Source organism: Nanorana parkeri, unplaced genomic scaffold, assembly GCF_000935625.1.
Source record: "Nanorana parkeri isolate BGI_ZX_2015 unplaced genomic scaffold, ASM93562v1 scaffold499, whole genome shotgun sequence".
NCBI lineage: Eukaryota > Metazoa > Chordata > Amphibia > Anura > Dicroglossidae > Nanorana > Nanorana parkeri.
This window is the reverse complement of record NW_017306767.1, coordinates 834754-856241: the sequence shown is the minus strand read 5'-3', so window position 1 is coordinate 856241 and position 21488 is coordinate 834754. Positions and strand designations below refer to the sequence as shown.

The following is a 21488-nucleotide window of genomic DNA, read 5'->3' as shown; positions in this document are numbered from 1 at the left end:
TTTTTTTTTTTTTAAATGTTTTTGCATATATCTACTGCTTGCTAGCAATAGATATATGCAAAAACATGCAAGGGTTTAATAACCCTTTAAAGCTGAGGTTTTATCATCTTGTATATTAGATTAAAACTTTCAGCTTCCATTACATACATTTGAGGGGAATTTAACAAAATCTGGAGCAGCTGTGCACGGCAACCAATCAGCTTCTCTCTTCTGTTTGTTCAGTTACGATTTGAAAAGGAGAGAAGCTGGTCCAGATTTTTTTTTTTCTACCCCAGTTTTGATAAATCCCCCCCCCTTATTTTTAGACCCACCCTCCCTTCCTTATTTTTAGAAACAGTCACACCATCACTGCAGGCAGACCACCAAAGCCAATGCCCACATGCTATACAGAGCAACGGTTACTGAAAGAACTGGTTTCTAATGAATGAAAGGGGGGGGTCAGGGACAGTTGGGCTGGGGAGAATAGAACTAGATGACACTGGATGTCCTCCAGCCAGGAAATAAGACGAGCTCTCTCTCTCTGACTTGCTGCAGCTTCTAATGTACGTTGTAAGAAGCTTGCAGTGTGCTGAGAAACCAGAGGAAGACATTTCAGGAGAGGAGCGGTACAACTGTGCAAGACTAAATGGAAGGATGGAGTTCAGATTCTTGTAATTTAGACCAGTACTGCTTTTTCCTTGTGCAGGGTGACTGGTCTTGCCTCCACCCCCTCCTGTAATGAAGACCGGTCGCTGCTGCTCTCTATCCTTGTGCAGGATGACTGGTCTGGTCTCCGCCCCCTCCTGTAGTACAACTGTGCAAGACTGAAGGGAATTCAGCTTTATTCCATGTGTCCTTTGGGAACTAGGAGACTGCAGAAGTGTGTGCTCCTAGTTCTGATACTTGCCTTTCTCTGAGAAATCTGTCTCAGCTGATAACTGGGAATACTTTCTTGAGAGGTTCCCTGTCATGTGATCACTGTGATAACCAAACTTAGTGATTACATGGGTCAGTACAGCATGCATGTGCTGGCAGGAGGAGCGGGTATTTGACATGCACAGAGATGTTGAATACCTGCAGCAGCAAAAACAGTGTTTAAAGAAAAAAAAAACTGCAGGAAAGGAGAGTTGATTTTTCCCTTTAGTGGTCTGACTTTGTTTAAAGTGAACCTGTCACTCCAATGTCATTTGTAAACATAGGAAATTTAAAAACGGTTTTTACAATTTTTCAGGTAGGCAAAGCAGGGTTGGTCAATTTAAAAAGACACTAAACTCATAATTGAAAAATTAAAAATGCATTCAGGTACTTTTTTTTTTTTTTTAAAAACAATGTATCTTATTTGTGTATCACTCGGCTGTAGATCCTCCAATCATCTCTGACACTGTCCTTCCTTCTGGAGGGGGGCTTCTTTTGTTCCCCCAGTGTGTGTTGTAAAGTAGTCACCGTTCCAAGGTTGCTCCCGTGATGGACTACAATCTCAACACAAAATAGTAAACATGAGATTGTAGTCCATCCCGGGAGTGAGCTTGGAGCGGTGACTACTTTACAACACACACAGGGACCATGGGGAACAGACGTAGCCCCCCTCCAGAAGGAAGTACAGTGTCGGCACTAATTCAGAGATGATTGGAGGATCTACAGCCGAGTGACACACAAATAAGATACATTGTTGTGAATAGTTAAGGTCCTTGAATGTATTAAGATTTAACTCCTGAGTTTACTGTGACATTTATAGCAGTGCCCCAGTTTATATCTATTCATCACCACGAAAAGAAGATAGGATTGGACAACAAATATCCAAATTGTTTCACTGCTCTTCTCAGATAAACCAATGATCATACAATCAGTTTATTATTGTGTCGGGATTCTAAACATTACCATAGCTAAGAAAATAAAATCGCACATTCTCAGTAAGAAGAGACGCAGGCTTTTATTTAAAAATTCACCTCTTTATTGTGCTTTAAATATATCTCAATAAATTAAGATTCCACCAAAAGAGGGGGAAGACAAGTAAATAACAACGATCTTACATTTTTTTGATGTTTTAAAATGAACCTGGAGATATAACCATCCTTGTCCTTTATTTATTCTTTACCTTCTGAAGTTGTACCAAGCTTCATAGAGGGACACTTATAACACCCACACATGCTGTAACCGGGACAATTTCTGACTTTTTAATGACAGTATGGTGATCTATAAACATTACAACCTGCTGTCCTGTTTGCATGGCACTAGCGTCCCTAGATGGCGCTGATGAGTATAGGAAATTCTTACTTATTGGCACCATCGAGGGGCACTGCGAAAAGCATCCACCCCATTTTATAAATGAACAGCTATGGGTATGCCACTAGGGAAGTCAGAAATGGAGAAAGATTTGGGGGTCATAGTAGACTACAAACTGAATAATAGCTTACAGTACCAGGTTGCTGTAAGCAGTCCTGTATCAAAAAGGGAATGTTTTGCAGGGACAAGTCTAATTTTGCCACTGTACACATCACTGGTTCGACCTCACCTGGAGTATGCGGTCCAGTTTTGGTCACCAGTCCACAGAAAGCATGTCCTTGAGCTGGAAAGAGTCCAGCGGAGGGCAACCAAACTCATCAAGGGGAATGGAGGACCAGAACTATGAGACACGGCTACTAAATTTAAATATGTTCACGCTGGAAGTTAGGAGATTAAGGGGGGACATGATTTTCATGTGCAATGGTGACAGCAACATTACCAACAAACTCTTTACACTTAACTCCATAACAAAGACTAGAGGCCATCACCTAAAATTGATGGGAAAAAAAATTCCAACACAAGGAGCGAAAGGGGTTCTTAGTTCGAGCGGTTAGGGTCTGGAACTCGCTGCCACAGGCGGTGATTTCAGCAAATAGTCTGGAATCATTCAAGAAGCTTGTGGACCATTTTCCTGAGACCGTAATGTACAGGGGTACAGGTACTCTTAAGAATGAGATGATATAGGGACCTATACACACACACAATAGGTTGGACTTGATGGACTTATGTCTTTATTCAACCTCAAATACTATGTAACCCTGAGGTTTCCCAGTTCTTCACTTTGCATTTACAATATATATAGTTTGGTGTGGCAGAGTAAAGAAATTGCTGCTTTCAGCTTGCACAACTTATAAATATCTCTTTTTTTCTTTGCTGTAGACATCCAGTACAGGTAAAGGCCTTGTTCACATGGCAAAAATGTGCCGGCTGCAGGACGAATTGATTGCATTCCTGTGGCTGCTTCACAGGTGAATAGCTGTGACCACTGAGCCTGCACACAAAAAACACTGACAGTGGCTGCAGCTGTCCCCTGGTATTCGGATGTAATCGCACATGGAGGGATTGTCTGCGGTTATGGACAGACTATTACCACTGCATGCAAGCTGCTGGTGTCCAGTGGAGATCATCTGTCCCTAACAGGAGGTAGTTACTCCGTGTGCAATTACAGGTGGATAGCTGTGGCCTCTCACCCTGTATAAAGAAATGACGGCCTGGAACTGTCCACACCCAGCCACAGGAATCTGCTGGATTCTTGCCACAGCTGTGTGAGTCCTAAGGCTAAAATGCCTATAGCCATACTTTGTAGGCATGGAGTGTGTTGTTTAACATGTCTTTGCAGGTGAGAACAAAATGAATTCAAAGCAATACAAGCTCACTGTGTACTAGACCATTCTTTCCATGTAAAGAACAGCCATTTGCTTTGCAAAGTGTGCATGTGGCCTAAAGTGAACTTGTGTTTTCACTATGCAGGGCAGAGGAAAGGGTTTGTGTTAATGCTTACCAGCAGCTCATACTCTCCCCCCACTGCTTTGCTCTGCCACTATTATTGAGGAAGGAAGATCCAAGTCACTGTAGTCAGAGCTTACATAAAAATGTAAAAGGAGAGTTTTTTTTAACCACCTTCCGTCCATGGCCGTTTGTGAATGGACGGACGTCTGCTAGGAGCGGGAGGGCGTCTTAAGACGTCCTGCCCCTCCCCCCTTCTCGTGTGCGGCACTCAGCGCGCACACGAGAGGGAAAACTGTGAGCATGTAAACAGCCAGCAATGGCTATTTACATACGCCCGATCGCTTGCAGGAGCTGCGGGTGTGCAGCCCCCCCCCCGTACCTGTGTCCCGCTGTTGCCGGTCCGTGATCCGATGTGGCCGGTGCAGCTGGGACCGGCACGACGACGCTCTAACAGCAGATCAAAGGGAGATCATTACTCGATTTCCCTTTGATCTCTCTTCCTGTCCCCGAATGCAGGAAGTGATGTATATTACATCACTTCCTGCATTCAGTGTCACTCTCCGGTGCAGAACACCGGAGAGAAGCTGATGAAGCAGATCTCTGCTTCATCAGCTTCTGTGGGGGTCACCTAGGGACCCCCACAGAAGCTGATATCAGGTCTTGGAGACCCCTGATGGTCTCCATAAAGAGGACCTGTTTGGTGAACTGGCTATAACATAGGGGATTAAGAAATCCCCTATGTTATAGCAATATAGTTGTCTAAAAAAAGTTTTTAAAAAAAATTAGCATTAAAAAAAAAAGCTAAAAAGAAAAATTCACAAATTAAAAAAAATTACACAAAAAATGTTTTAAAGTCACCCGCCCCCACATACACATGCGCCTATGTACGAAAACGACGAATGCGCCCATTATGCAGCACATGTTACATATCGCCGCGAATGTCGGAGTGAGAGCAATAATTTTAGGGCCAATCAATCACTGATAACACTAAACTGATGAGCGGTAAAAACGTTTAAAGTGTCGCCTATGGCCAATTTTGGTTGCGGTCGTTTTCGCGCAATGTTAAAGGTTGACATGTTTAGTGTCTATTTACCCGACGTGACCCCGTACCAAAAAATTGGGGTGAAAAAAAATGTTTCATAACATTTTATAGGGAAACATGTTTTTTTTCAAAATTTAGGGTACTTTTTTTGTTATATAGTAAAAAATAAAAACCCCAGCGGTGATTAAATACCACCAAAAGAAAGCTATCTGTCCCTGAAAAATTGTATAAAAAATTCATTTCAGTGAAGGGGGTGGCCAGGAAGGGGGTGAAACACCGTGGTCTTCAAGTGGTTACATTTAGGATGGCATGGGGTAGGTAGGCAACCAAGGCACTGCAGCGAAACTACAGGTCCCATAAGACACTGCAAGGCTCCGACAGCCACAGGCATGACAGGAGTTGGCACACCAGCTGTGCAGAAACTACAATTCCCATGTAGCCTTATCTCTGGGTGTCATGCCTGTGGCTGTCAGTCTTGCAATGTCTCGTGGGACTTGTAGTTTCACCACAGCTTGTGCCAGGGTTGTTTACGCTGCCCTATGCCATCCTAAATAAAAAGACCCTCCTCCACCCTGTGTAAGCTCAGACTGCAGTGATTTGGATTTTACAAATTCTCACATCCTGGTCCAGATTTATTTTTTTTCACATCATAGTCCCAAGGGGGAAGATTGGCCTTCAGTTCACCTGTCCTATAGACGTGTTTCAAAAAGTCTAGAGAAATCCCTGCTTAACATTTTACCTCACTTTTAAGCTGAATAAACACTATATGAATTTAGGCCGGTTCTTGTCAAACCAGCCAAAATTGGCACAGTGCTGTTGTCACCTCTTCGGCCGGCATCCCTTGATTAACTGATCAAATGAGCTGGTCGAAAAATCTTTGAACGAACAGAGCAGGCAGCTGGTCATAGGCCGGCTCTGTTCAGGTATCCTGACAGCGGCCACTGTCGAAATACAATGAAGACAGCGGGAGATTCCTCGATCAATGCTTGTAAGCATTGATGGAGGAGTCTGCTGGGTGAACAAAGAAAATATTATTGTGTGGCCAGCTTTAGTCCCAAAACCACAGGGAATCACATACAGAGATGCGAACCCGACAGCGTATTTAACTCCCTCACCATTAAAACAATTTTAACTCTACATCCGTTATCATTTTATGAATTAAACTCTACCCATCTTATAGAGCTGGTGACCCAACTATCGAAAAATATATAGTGCCTACCTCCTCACTGCAGTATTACATCTGAGGGGTGCTTTGAATTAAATATTCTTTCTATACATTTATTTTTGAAAAACTCTCCTCTAAACCAAAAATACATTTCTACAGATAGTTGTGATGGCATTTGTCAAGTCCAGCACGTCCCATTTACAGTTTGTTAAACATTTCAATCCAGTTATGTATATAATCCCCTGCACAGAACTCTGATCATTACTCGTGTTGCTTCCACACTTCTGTGTATGTAAAATGTGCTTAGAACAGGGAAGAGATGTTTAACGTTAAGAACTATGGGGGTAACCTATTTATCCCATAGTTCTCTTTAGGGGCACGGAAGGACATATACTGACCTCCTCCCGTGACCCAAAGCTCAGTGTGTAGCGAGCTATTGCCCGCAATATACTGAGTGGCGCAGCCGGGTGAGATCCACCCAGCTGGCTGATAGGCAGAGCCCGCTGTCAATCTAGAGGCGCGGCCACCTGTACCCACCCCTTCCCACGTCTGTTCCTCCAGCCAGTGCTGGAGGATCTGAGAGGGGAATCCCTGCGGGGAGCGGTGACTGACAGTCACCAAACACAGCAGGGAGATGATCAGGAAGTGATTGAGCGACGGTTCCGCTCAATAGAGCCAACCAATGACAGTTTCAAAGTCAAACATCGCCTCTAACTATGAGGATGGGTGTGAATCGCTCACCTCATAGTTCTCCTTTTAAATTTTGTTGGCAGGCTTCCATAAAATCCATTTATGCAATCTTTAAAAGTGTGAAGTGTATGTTTGAATTCAGATAGTATACCTACCTGCGCCTGTCAATGCATTGGCTGCCTCTATTCTGCAGCACAGCTCAGGCTGGAGAGCGCACCACCAGTGTACTACACTGTGCTGTCCAATCGAAGAGCAGAGTATCAACTTATCAGTGGTGTTCTAGTCCTTCAGTGCCCAATGAGCAAGGCTGTATTAGTTAACTCCCCTTCTGAAACATGACTTGGCTGTGCTGTCTGTCAGGGGTACCTTGATCAAATGATATAAAGACTTACAAAGGTTAGAACACTCATGTGTAGCTCACCTGTGTATTTGTTTGGATGCAGATCAGGTTTGAAGTAAACCATGGCACGTTTCTGATTTAGTGCCTACTGCAGATCCTCCTATAGGGTGGCTTTGCTGCCATATAAGATCCTCCTGGAGCCCCAGCAAAGCCACCCTAACGTGCACGCTCCCTTGCTCTAAGTCCCACCACTGCTTCTCCCACCAGGGCAGTACTTGACAGCAGCGACCCTCCAGAGCAAGGAACACGACTGCTTAGAATGTGAACAGTGTGCTCTCTGACCAGATGTTCAGGGAAGTGCACCAGAGAGATGATGTACGTAAGCAGTATCCACATGCTTTGTCATGTTTGGTTTACATTAATTATAATGCGTCGGTGATTCAACAAGAGCTAGAGGGTGTTATTGGTTTTAAATGAATGTTCAATTCTACTTTAAGGTAACCAATACTTTTTTTTTTTTTTAAATGGCAGTCACTGTAGTAGGACCCTTCTGAGTGATCCCAGGTGACTTCCTGATCAACTGCATTATGTTACTTCCAACACCCACCTTACAAATCTGGCCACTTCAGGACTTTCAAAGACATATACAACCACATCGCTGTCACCACCAGCTAAACCTACACAATGCAGTAGGATGTATTTTCCCCCCAAGACAGCATGTCAGTGAAGTAGAGGTAAGAGGTCCGGTGGGTATTAAACATTGTTTAATGTAAACAGCCTAAAATGTCCAGGCATCAAAATAAAGTACAGAAACCCAAAGAGTAAACCCAGAAATTAAAATAGAATTACTGAAATTTCTTACAAGATCAAAGATTTAAAATCTATTCACAACTGGAATATATTGCAGACATTGCCATGGTCACATTACTTGGGCAAGTTCAGAAATACTGCCCGTTACTTAAAACCAAACTCCAGGCAGAACAGTACCAGAATGTTCACAAAAGCCACCCCATGGGTCAACTGAAAAATCTTCTGCCTCCTTTGTCCAGCAATCCAGGCTTCCTCAACTCAAGGTTGTGACTTTCATTTCTGCTCCATTGGAGAGGTCACTGTCTGCGTCTCTGCTAGGTAGATTCACCCTCTGGTGACCGATGTCACTGAGACAAGAAGTGAGGGCAAATTATAAATGTTGGCTCCAGAGCAAGAGGAAATCTTCCAATGGGGACACCTGTTCTGAGGGTGACCATCCAAGAGAAGAAATCCCTTTATTTGTAGAGATTTCCTTTTTATCTCTATGTGAGAAGTGAAGGGAAATCTCTCTTACGGGGCACAGGCAGCCAAAAATAAACTGACAAGAGTATTAACCCTTCTGTACTCTATCCTAAACTAACAAAAAAGTTTGGTCTAGCCACACACTTTAAGGTCCCTTTCACACGGCCGCTCCAATTGTCAGTTTTTTCAACCAGACACGATTGGATGCCCAATGTAAAAGGTGCCCACACACCTTACCATAATCGCGTGAAATCCCGCGATCGTATGATTATCGTAAGGTGTGTGTGGGAGCCGTGCGACCTCTGCTACTGTAAGGTCGCACGACTTTTATCTTAGGAACATGTTCGAAAACCAGCCGAACGTCGTACGATGTTAGGCTGGTTTGTGGCATGTTTGCAAGATAAAAGCCGCACGGGCCGGTCTGCGCAAGCGCACACTGCCGTTCAGCATTGCCGTCATCGGAAGCCCGCCCCTCAGTGGGCGGGCTTGCTATCATCGCAAGTACGATCTGCCTGTCCATGATAGGCAGATCGTACGTTTTTTTAATTACCTTACAACCATCGCAAGACATAAGTCTTGCGATGGTTGTAATGTGTGTGCCCAGCTTTAGTCTATAAGCAGCCATGTGCAAACTTATGGGCATCCGTTTACACCTGCTTCCCCCTGCCTCTGGCCAGGTCCTGAAACACAGACGGATCAGAGATCCGTTTGGCCGGGGGGGGGGGGATGAACACATGTCTGTTTACATCAGATTCCCCATAGACCAACATTTCCAGTTCTTTCCTTCGTCACAAGGTGTACAGACACGGATGTCGCAGCACGGATCCCCTCCTGATCAGCCCGTGGGAAAGGGGCCTGAATTTTTCCAGTTGTGAAACATCTAAACCTCTGCTGATCTTGTTTGTAATTTAACCTGTAACATTCTGAACATCATTTAAACCATTATTATTATTTTGTTTTTTTTAAACAAATAATGTTTTCTCTTAAATAGTTTAAAAACAATCACGTTATTTACAGCGATCGGCCCAGGCGTCCCTGGAACAGTCTTTAGGAAGGCGTCCGTCTCTCTCCGTCACTCGCTCTTTGGTTAAGCTCTCGCTGGGATTTAGTCAAAGAATCGGCACTGCATGTAGGTCTCGTCTGAGGAGCTGTAGCCAAACTTTTCATAAAAGGCGACGTTTTTGGGCTTGCACTCCAGTGTAACTTTGTAACAGTCAAGCTTTTTGCTTAGTAACGTAAGGACAGATACTAACCTGCAAAAGGAAAAAAAAAAGAATCAAGTATCAATTATTTTCTGAGACTCAAACTACTGAAGAGAACCTGTCGCAGTTGGACACAAGCAAGAATTTGTATGTTTAGTCCAAAAGAGACCACAGCCAGACCATTCATTAAAAACCAACATTTTCCCATGGATTAAATGTGCATTTCACATATTTTAGGTATGTTATTTCCTAGGGATGCAGATACCGGTTCTTCGGTATCGAGTACCGATACTTTGCTTTTGGTACTCATTGATACCGAATCTTCCGCTGGCATGGAGCCGGCTTCCCAGGCAATCTGATTGCTGAGAAGCCGGCTCCATGTTGTCTTGCCGGCTTGATTGTGCTTGGCCAGGAAACCGGCTTCCCAGCCAATCAGCATCAAGTCGGCTTCCCGGCCAATCAGGAAGCCAGGTGGCGAGTAATGACCCACCCCCAGGTTCATGATTGGCCGGGAAGCTGATTGGCTGGGCCAATCAGGAAGCAGAGAGGCGGGTCATTACTCGCTACCCAGCTTCCTGATCGCACTGGAAGCTGGCTCCATGTTCCCCTACGGCACTGCCAGTCAGAGGAAACCTTCCTCTCAGCGGAAGTTCCGGTATCGGAGCATTTGGGCGAGTACAAGTACCTGCCCAAATACTCGGTATCAGTGCATCCCTATTATTTACCTCTTAATGCCTCCCCTGTGCAGACATTTAAAAAGCTGCTGCTGAGCACTGCCATCTAGGATGTGATGTCCTCAGCTCCAAGAGACTAAAGTAGGCCATACAGGCAAATGTTGGCCGGTTCACCAGAAGTTTGATGCGTGGGTGCTGCTACGATGAGGGCTGAAATGCGTTAAGAGTTTTGTATAGTTTTTATGCCGCAATGAAGTAAAGATCGTATTAGGAGGATTGTCTCTTCCAGTGCTGGTTTTCTCATATAGGAATGGGTTGGGTCCATGTTTTGGGTCTGGCAGAGACCGTTTACTCTGCAGCGGGGTTCTGAGCGAGGATTTGGGTCGCAGGAGGTAGAGCAGCCTTTCTCTTTTTGGCTTTGGTAATAAACAAGTTGCATATATTTACAGATGGCAATCGACTGTAACTTACAATTTCCCAAGCTGTTTCCCTCTACATTCATCGCTCACAACCACCTCTTCTATCCGACCTCTCTGCAGGAAGGGAAAATAGGATGTCAAAGGTCACAAAAATTAAAAACAAATCATCATTCAGAAAATAATTGAAACCAACAGAGGTAAAATGACCACACCTTAAAGCTTAATCTGCTTATGTTGTGCCTTCCCAGGTTTCATCGTCTCCCTCTCATCAACATGCTAATGACATTCTTACATAAAATCTTTTCTGTTTTCATTACATACCTAATTTTAGATCTATACAGATGGCAAATAGGAAGGAGCACACCAAATCAGCTGTACCCGGGGGAGGGATATACCGATACTAGTATCGGTGCCTATACCGAGTATTTGGGCGAGTACTCAAATGCTCCAATACCTTCCCCGATACCAGGACGTAATCTTCCTCTGACCGGCAGTGCCGTAGGGGAACATGGAGCCAGCTGGGCGGCGAGTAATCAGCCGCCTCCCGGGTTTCTGATTGGCCGGGAAGCCGCCTCCATGCTGACTGGCTGGGGAACCAGCTTTCCACCCAATCAGCATCGAGCCGGCTTCCCGGCCAATCAGGAAGCTGGTCATTACTCACCGCCCGGCTTCCCGATTGGCCGGGAAGCCGGTTTCCCGACAAGCACAATCAAGCCAGCCAGACAATATGGAGCCAGCTTCTCTGGCAATCAGATTGCCCGGAAAGCCAGCTCAATGCCAGCAGAAGCACCAGTATCGACAGCAAAGTATCGGTACTCATACTCAATACCGAAAAAAAAGGTATCAGTGTATCCCTAGTCCGGAGCATTACCCACCCTGCATGTAAACCAAGTGGCAGGATTCTGGTATCATCAATTACCTTATATGTCCACATGACTATATTAGGTCAATGCCCCAGCCGCTTCTGACTGGGCAAGCACCAAACGCCTAGCTCGGGAATGGAGCAGATCGGAGCTCATCCCTATTGGTGAATACTATATGTGGACTGCAACATTCAACCTTTATTTCTACATGGACGATTAATGTTTGACTTTGCTAATTAAAATATTTATCACTATTTCTGTTCTAATTGTGGACATTGATACAATGGGGACTTGTTGCATTTATTACAGTTTGATCACTGCTACGTTTTTTTTTCACTTCTGTCAAGTGCTTCCTTTCTGTATGAGGGGAATTTATCAGCTGTGTACGGCAACCAATCGGCTTCCCTTCATTTTCAAATCTTAACTGAACAAAATGCAGACAGAAGCAAGCTGATTGGTTGCCATGCACAGCTGCTCCAGGTTTTGTCTGCTCCAGTTTTGATAAATATCCCCCCCCCGGTATGTTTTGTGTGTTTATCATTTACATGAGCTGCTAACATATAGTCACTTAGGTGTAAGTATTGTTATCATTTTTGTTTTATCAAACATTTCAATTTGTGTTCCTTTTATACATAGCACATATAGGCGATCGGCGGGCTATGGACCCGCTGATCGCCTATATGTGAAACACCCGGTACCGGGTGTTCGTATTGGACGGGTCTTTTCTGCACGTGCGGGGGGCGCGCGCGAGCAGAAAAAAAATGCCGTCTGGCGACGGCAACCCGCCAATGCAGCAGTGCCGTCCGTCCGTTTTTCTACTACGGGCGGACGGCAAGAGGTTAAAAAGGAAGAGCAGCAAAGAGAAGGGAAACAACCATGGATTACAGTAAGGCGCACATTACAGTATTGTTTTATGTTAAAAAATCTGAGGGTGTAATGTCACTTTAACATTCAATCTTGACTGGCGTGAATCTTTAAAACAGAGCTAGGATATGCAGCCACATAGAAACGGCGCTCTGCAGCGCTCTTCACCAAGAAATAAAAGGCCTTCTTTGGGAAAGCTGGTCTCATACCTTTGAACACGCATGTATAAATTTATGTTCTACAATTAAGGTTGCTGTAGCTACAATCTGCCCGAGATTCAAATCCTCCACCACGATCACAAAGTAGTCTCCAGTTTTCTTCATGTGGTCAAATTTTTCTGGCAAGGAAAAGACAATTGCTTGGATTTAATATGGGTTGTCTACAGTAATCTGAATTGCAGCCAACTGCAGCTTGTTGGCCCTAAAAGAGAAACTAGGATGTATTCAGAACATTCGCCCCAAAGTACTTCTCGCTCAACTCTACTGTACGCACCCATTGCCATAAGATGACAACCAATGCCAATCACCACACAATCTTTAGAATGAACATGGCAGACTGATAGACTTGGGCAAAGTGAGAGAAACAGTAAAGCAACCCATGTACAGCATTACAACATAACAAGCAGATTGTGGATATGTAAGCAAATACGACTGTCGTGTGTATGTAAACAAACACACGTGTGCACAATGCACAAAACTATATATGAAAACAGTTTGTTTTTTTATCACATTGCTGACATATTAAAATTATTTTTTTTTAATGTCCCCAGGTGTAATACTTACCTTCAGTCTGGAGACCCCTGCAGTACCTCTTCTATACCACAAGATGTCCTCAACCTTCTGGATTGCATGACACCCAGTCACTCATCCTGGAAGACTGAGGAATCTACTGTGAATGCAGGCCGTCATGGCCCCACCACGTCACCCTTCATGGATCACTCAGCCTGGAGAAGAGCTTAACATGAAGAGGACCCTGCGCCGTCATGTTACCAACTTCAAGTCTTCAGAAAAGGTTAGTAGTAAAGGGGTCAACAATCCCAGCGGTCAAACGACTGTACTTACTGATGAAATCCTCCGCTGACACATCTCCTACTTTTGTCAGTTGTCCCAGTACCTTGTAGAACCCTGAAATAAAAGAACATTTACAGTTTTACAAGCAGTGTCTTTCCCTTCTATAGTACAGTTCAATGCTTACCATTCCATATAGACCCAAAATGACATTTATCATTTTAATACCTATTATGATTCTCCAATTACAATGTCCTCTGAGTCTGCTGGTGACTAAGGTGACATGTGTGAATAAGCACATTGTAAGTTATTCTAAACATAACAAGCTGCCTATAGGAGGTGTGTGTGTGTGTGTGTGTGTGTGTATGTATGTATGTATGTATGTATGTATGTATATCTATATAGATAGAGATATATATATATAGATCTCTCTAGATATATAGATCTATCTATATATCGAGAGAGAGAGAGAGAGACACAATTTGTGGTCGGAGTCTCACATGGCCCTGAACTGTATACCACCTGTGGTGTGCAATGATCTGGTAGTCAGTAATGCCAAATAAGGGGGCATACTCTTGAAAGAGTAAATAAAATTGATGGGAATGTCTGCTAGAATCAATTGATGCAGGCGAGTCACCCTTACCCCTCCCCACCTAAATAGCGACTCGACAGGTATGACTCCTCCCACAAATGCGGCTAACACTGTTAGCCTTCAACACATACACAAAATTTATATTATATTTGTAAGTATTCTGTGTGAATTGGAACCCAACCATATGGGGGGAGTAGGTTCCCGTTGGAAATACAATTTAAGGCTACTGTAGACTGGAATGCATAAGCCTGGCAGTTAGAAGTAAGCTGTGGATCATTCACAATGGTCACTTTATTCAGTGGACCGTGTAAGCACCAAGTACAAAGTAAAATATCTCATAGTAGCCAATTACTGAACTCAGACCAGATCATGACGAATTCAAGATGAAAACTGGACTGTGCTCATTGTCACCTGTAGTATTTAAAAAAAATAGAAAACAAAAGTGCAATTCCATAACTGAACATAGAATATATAGACATGCTGTCTATAGGACTCATCACTATCATTTGTTGAGGGGAACTTATTAAAGACAGGAAGCTGTCTTGCACGAATGGAACATAATACACATAAATAAGGAAAAGGGGCACTTTGTCTGTCCCTGGACACAGAAGATTGATGGAAGACACTGCAGTAGCTGTGACAACTACAATGTATTACATGATGCCTGTGGTGCTGCCATGGAGAATTTATATATATTTACATTGTGCCAAGCCGGACCAATATTCATTTATATACATTTCTATAGCTGGAGTTTAGCTTGAACTGTTTTTGCATCACTGAAAGATTCTTTCTCATTGCTTTCACATTGTTCCCTAACGGCTTCCCTTTCTGTGTAAGTTTTAGCTTTCACCTTCCAGCCTGCAGTATTGGAAGGAGGGCTGGAACTTAGTTGGTATTGGCAATGCCCTTTCCCCTTTTCTCCTATTGTTCACTGACCTCGGTTTAAATCGGCAGTGCACAGGGGCCTCAGGACCAGCGACTCTCCGGGATTCCGCGGCGAGATGGGAGGGCTGAATGACACCGTGTTCTGACTCCAGTCAACCTCCTCCAATAAATGAGGGTCAAACAGGGGGGTTTCATCTGGGATCATGGCGCACTGAGCAGAGCTTCTGAAACGGAAAAGGGAAGAGATGAAGAGCTGCTTTTTCAGGCAAACATGTACTGTTTATCTTCTGATAAGCTGTCTACGCACAAAATGACTTTTGCTCCATAAAAGAAACCTATATCTGCATTTCTACACAACAGTCAGATATAAAAGCAGGATAAATGCACGAAAGAAGGAGTATGCAAACAAAAGGTTAACACAGAGTCTATCACTTTGGCCATTCAGGGCAAAGTGACAGGTTCTCTTGATAGGCCAGCCCTCTCTTACCTTCCCTGCTGCTCCTTACATCCGTTGGAGCCCTGAGTCTAATCCCTCTGTAAGCTCCATGTTAGTCTAGGTCAGAACTTAGAGGGTTAATGACCTTCTCCCACATGACTGCTTGGGGCTGGCTATTGGCTGTTCAGGCCTGAGCACCAACATCCTGTGAGTAAAGGGGAGAAGGTCACATGATACCCCATAACGGGACGTACCGGGTAATTCCTGAGAGTTGAGGCATACGAATAGAGCGGCATGGGGGCATGGCTACGTCATTACAGTGCTCAGCAGCCGGTGGAAGGAACCATGGCACCCTGTTTGGGCTTTGCCATCCAGCACACTTCGGAGTTTTGGATAGAACTGGGGCTTCTAGTTCTGCTAAATACACACAAAAGTCAGCACATCAGGACACACAAGCTGATCCCTGCGCCCCCTCCCCCCCCAACTGCATACTGAAGCATGCATTCATCACAGAGGTAAATAGAGATCCTGCTGACGGTAGCAGACAGCTATCAAAGCAGAAGGGATTGCTCTGTACCCTTCACACCCATAGACGTGGCAAAAAAAAATGGCTGTTTGAGGCTTAAAGGAAGCTTGTGAAATGTGAAGGATGACAATGCTTTCCTTTCCTAAAAATGCAAAGTGCCTGGCTGTCTCCAGCTTTCTTAGTCCCTTCCGCGGAACAAGCATGCAGCCAGTGAGGTTACAAATCTTGATCTCCGGATCTGCCACACTGCTCAGCCAGTAGGGCAACGGTGGGCAACTCTGGCCCTACAGCTGTGCTATAACTACAAATCCCAACATGCCTCTGCGAGTCATGCCTGTAACTGACAGCCTTGCAATGCCTCATGGGACTTGTAGTTCCACAACAGCTGCCTACTCACTGGTCTATGAAAGAGCCACACTGCAGAGTTCCTCCATGTGCTCAGCTCTGTATGTCCCATCTAATATTCCTCTCCCAGTGCCTGAAAACATGTTAGTACGGCAGCGCTGTGTAATGACATGGACTGTGATTGGCTCAAAGTGCAAAATCTCTCTCTCTCTGAAGATAGAAGCCGATTGATAATTTCCGGGGGCGTTCCGAGACCGGGTGACACCCCCCCGTGACATCATCGCGCATGCGCAGAGATCTTATTGATACCTGCCACTCAGTGACTGAGTCATTTTGGTGTCACCCCTCCAACGGTGTCACCTTAGAGCAGGCTGCACCCCTCTTGTGACGCCACTGGGTTATTACTCCAGATTTTGTCTGCTCCAGTCTTAGTAATTTCCCCTTTTATTAATGAGCACATTAGTAAGCTGTATTTTTATATATGCCTGAGAGATCATCTTTACCGTCTACTCTGATTATTCATCTCACAGTCTGCCCGAGCCCAGGGCGGATCCCACATTAATCACTTTGCTTGTAATGCGTTCCATAGCACTATGCAATGTCCCGACTCCTCACCCATTTCCTATGTGACACGCCGACAAACACGTCTTACCGGATTCTAAAACATTCTTTTTTGCGGTTGAACTTGACAAACATCTTTTTAAAACAAACTATGGAAACATGTTTTCTTCGGGTCGATCACACTGAGAAGCCGCAATCCTTCTACTGGATAAAGCTTTAAGGTGGAACTCCGGGCAAAATGTTATACTGTGCAGTCTGTCACAATTGTTAACACAGCGTTAGCAATTTTTGTGTTTCCTTTCCCTGTTTCCTATTCGGTCCTTCCATTCCCTACAACCGGCCAAGCTCTACATGTCCATCTTAGGCCCAATTCACACTGAGCAGAAAATCCTGCGATTTTCGCCGTGATATCGCGCATTTTTGCCACGCGATGTCGCGTCCAAAGATTTTCAATGGAGCTGTCCTAATGTACATCTCCATGTCGCCCGTCACGATCGCAGGACCCTTTTTCCCTGCGGATGTCGCGCAAATTTCCTTTTTTTAATGCAGCCCGGCGGTGAAGGTCGCCCGAACCGTCGCGATATCCCGCCGCGCGGAAATCCGCTCTTAGCGTGAATGGGGCCTTAAGCTGGCCATACACTTGGATTGCCTGCATCCAATCCGATTGTTCAGGTATTTTTAGAGCCAGCGGGGCCGACTAGCAAGATACTGAAGCTTGGCCCAGTGGGAGATTCCTCCATCCACACAGTTTAGCGTAGATGGAGGGATCTGTTGCACTTTTTCCATCTGACCACAGAAAGTCTGCAGATAATCTCTAGATGTACAGCTGGCTTTAGACTATGCTGTCTACAGGGTGATTTCACTGCAGAATGAACAGCGTTGTCACACTGTTAAAGGAAGTGGGAAATTACATGTCCGTCTAAGGCTAGGTTCACACCTAGGCAATTCTGACCTATTTTCGATCGCGCGACTGTTCATTGAAAACCGCACGGTTTTCAATGCATAGAGATGTCGATGGGGCCAAACCCCGTAACAATCGCCCTGAAAATAGCTCCTGCACCTCTTTACGCGACAGGGGGATTTCGTCCACGCGACAAACAGCAAAAAGGTGTGAACAGCCTTCATTGACTTCAATGCGAATCTGTGTTTTGCGCGAACCAATCCGTGCAATAAATCGCCTAGGTGTGAACCTAGCCTTAGACCATCCTGTCCACAGGCTGACAATGCGGCAGTCATTTCACTACAGAATGAAACGCATTGTCACCCTGTGGGCTTGTTCACACTGAAAACTGTGCATTCCAGAGAGGTAGCTGCTGAAACGCACCGCAATCACTATGGAAATGTCCCCCCGTGTTCTGGGATGGGAGGGGTCGTGGCATTGAATTCAATGGCACCGCTTCCACGCCCCCCCGCCCCCCACCCCCTGCATGGCTAAACTTTTCCAGAATTCCGTTCCACTGCAAACGCAAAAATTGCTCTATCAGAATGCGGGGGGGGCGTTTCCTTAGCGATCGCGGTGCGTTCCAGAGCGGTAGCCGCTTTCAGTGTGAACAAGGCCTGTTACAGGCAGTGAAAACATAACCGATCCACTGTCAGAAGCAGCAGATACAACTATGTTTGATGGGGGAAATCAAAAAACAAACACTGCCGTGTTCAAACAACAGACTTTGCTTTTCATTTTGCATGTTACACATTAGGGAAATTACATTCAAAATTCAGAAATGATTCGAAGTGTGACCTCCCTGGAAATATACAATAGCTTTCTTTATTCTTTTGTGAATAGACTTTTCCTGCCCCGTGACGTCTATTACTGATACAATCTATATGACTATTTATACACAATGTAACAGGATCAGAGGACCTGGAAGTGAATATTCACACGTCAGTTTTCCCTCATTATGTTTACCAATTAGATGTCACACCCTTGTTACAAACAGGATTGTTCCCGGACTTGTCACCACCTCACCCCTCCTATGGACTGAAATGTAAAACATGCCACATGGACGATGACACGCCATGATTTACAACTGCTACAGCATGCCATGCAAGAGCATAGGACGGGCCATGCAACCACCCAGCCTGGGACTGTCGCCCCGCTGTCCCCCATCCGTCCCGCATACGTCGGGAGAAAATACGCAATGGAAATACCTTTTATTTTTTGAAGGAAGAAAAAAGAACAGATTTCTCCATCAAGGCTTACGAGCATTGATCGAGGAATCTCCCGCTGCCTTCATTGTATTCTGATAGCAGGCATCAGCCACCGTCAGAATACCCCAACAGAGCCGGCAGGCGATTGGCTCCCCACTCTGTTCATTCAAAGATTTTCCATCCGCCTTTTTTCATCAGTTGATTGAGGGATGCCGGCTAAAAGGATGCCAACAGCGACACCCACTGTGTGAATTTCGGCCGGTTCTTGATGAAATTTGCACATTTTATGGGCAGCTTTAGTCTGCTTTACTCCAGACAAGAAACAAGCCCTTAACCCTTGCAGTGCGGGGGTAGACCCCACACAAAAGGTGCTCGCTGTGTTTACCGATATCCATGTAAATCGCCTTATCAACCACCCGGGATCAGAGTCCTTATATCAAGGAGATATCCACTGTATACAGCAACGGACACAAAGCTTTGTTCTGTCTGGAATTCAGCTAACAAGGTATATGGTGGAGATGTATGTTATCAACATCACAAAGGAGACCCTACCTTGTCCATTGTGTATACAGCTCTATCACTGGGGTCAGACAATGCACCCCCACTAATCCCCCAACACACCCCCCACCAATCCATCAAATCAAATGAACCGAGACACAAACGGATTCCATTCTTACATTTGCAAATCACATTTTTTTTTTAAAGAAAAAGGAGATTCCAGCTCTGCTTGTGATAATCTGGGTGCATAGTAGTTAACAGAACAACATAAAAGAATTCTCAAGTGCTCCTATTTGCAAGTAGAGAGTAAGGGGCAAGAGGGTTAGCAAGGGGCAAGAGGGTTAGCAAGGGGCAAGAGGGTTAAGCAAGGGGTAAGAGGGTTAAGCAAGGGGTAAGAGGGTTAAGCAAGGGGTAAGAGGGTTAAGCAAGGGGTAAGAGGGTTAAGCAAGGGGTAAGTAAGTTGTAAGGAGTAATGGGTAAGTAAGTGGTCAGAGGGGTAAGTAAGGGGTTTGACGAGAGAACATGGAGCCAGCTTCCCGGCCAATCAGGAAGCTGGGGGCCGCGTCATTACACGGCGCCCGGCTTCTTGATTAGCCCGAAAGCCGGCTCCATTCTCGCTCGTCACATAGTGACGGGAAGTATGGGGACGGCTTCCCTGCTAATCAGAAAGCCGGGTGGCGAGTAGTTACACGCCGCCTGGCTTCCTGAATGGGACTTCCGGTACTCGGTATTGGCGAGTACTGAAAAAAATAGTATCTTTACTTGATACCGAAATACCTGTATCGGTGCATCCCTACTAAAGACAAAACTGTTTTTTTAAAAAGGAAGAACTCCAGGTTTTAGAGAAATGAACCCATTGTTGTGGGGCTACTTCTGCATTGCAAGGGTTAACTGCTCATTTTGTCTAGGGGGTGATAAAAGAGATACTCACCTGATTCTGCTAGCGCGGTCCCTGCTGCCTCTTCTCCCCCGGGGTCCGGCAGTCTAAGGACCTGTGACATCACATCTAACACAGGTCTATTACACATGAGGACACACCACAGCCAAAGTTGAGGGAGAGGGAGAGAGAGAAGCAGCTATTGCCGCAGGAACGCGGATCAGGTGAGTAGTTATAGTTTTTATTTTCGCCCCATAGACCTAAACAAGCGCTTAAACTGGCAAAAGGGGCTCACAAATCACACTTGTAGTCCATGGTCTACTTCCACCAGCTCCATACCTCCGTACAGACCTGGGGCAAGAGTCTGCAGGACACAGAGATCACGGTCGCAACGCACTGCAGGCTCCAATGCTCCTCCTTTGTTTCTGCAAAAGGTGGAGGATGCCTTTAAAACCCAGGGACACATCTCCAAACCCTGAGACTGTCAATGGAAAGAAGGAGCAGCCAGCAAACTACCTCAGTCTATGGAACACAAAGCTGGGAAGTGGAGCACAAGTCCAGCACTGAGGGGCTCCTTGATCACATGGTGGAGAGTCTCAGGGGCCCCCGTGCTGTATACAGCGCTGTGCCCACACATACAGGTCATAACATTTTCTCTTACCCGGGTCCGGCCACTCTGCGCTTCCTCAGTCTGTCTCAGCCTCCTCCTTGGCACTCAGGCCTGTGAGCTGTGATGGGGAAACTCCGACGTGGCGTGACGTCGGCAAGAGAGAGGCGAGCCCAGATCGCTCATCCAATCAGCGCGCAGGAAATCGACCCGGCCTTGCCTTGCCCACAGCGTGACGTCACTCTCCCCCGCCGCCGTTGCGGGAGTCGGCTATGCGTTGCCATGGTGACGGCCCAATGCTCAGAGCTCAGCTTACAGGGATCACTTCCGTGAACTGGGTGGCGAAATAAGAACCGGCTACGTTGCCTGTGGCACATATTTCCTGTTACCTCTGTTACTTTCTATTAAAGCCAAACTCTCGTTTTTTTTTTTTAAAGAGCCCGTGTCACCAGACTAATCTTCCCGTAAGGTTATATGTGCTTTTATAGCAATCCCTCATGGAGGGCAAGCCCCCTGCTCCCCCCAGCACAACTGTATATGGCTGTCCGTGTGTATACGCTGCACTTAGAGGCAGTCGCGGTCGGTCTTGTGCGTCTGTATGCATGTGTATGTTTTATCCAAGCCTGGCTTACAGCCATTGATTTCTATGGGTAGCTGGACGCAGCATCTGTGGCTCCCGGGTGGGGTGATATGCCCTCATTTACATTGCATGGCCCCCGGGTAGTCATGTACATATACCATCGCAAGACTAAAGTCTTGCGATG

General features: G+C 45.4%; 1 protein-coding gene across 1 annotated transcript; it reads right to left on the bottom strand.

Moving 5' to 3' along the window:
• Positions 1-9203: 9203 nt before the first annotated feature.
• On the bottom strand, positions 9204-20888 carry GNPNAT1 (glucosamine-phosphate N-acetyltransferase 1). Its single transcript, XM_018561099.1, has 6 exons — positions 20779-20888; positions 14778-14950; positions 13304-13366; positions 12452-12579; positions 10568-10629; positions 9204-9473 (listed from the first exon to the last, which is right to left on the bottom strand). The coding sequence occupies exons 2-6, from the start codon at positions 14929-14931 to the stop codon at positions 9326-9328; spliced, it is 555 nt and encodes a 184-aa protein (XP_018416601.1). The 5' UTR covers positions 14932-14950; positions 20779-20888; the 3' UTR covers positions 9204-9325.
• Between the last annotated feature and the right edge of the window lie 600 nt (positions 20889-21488).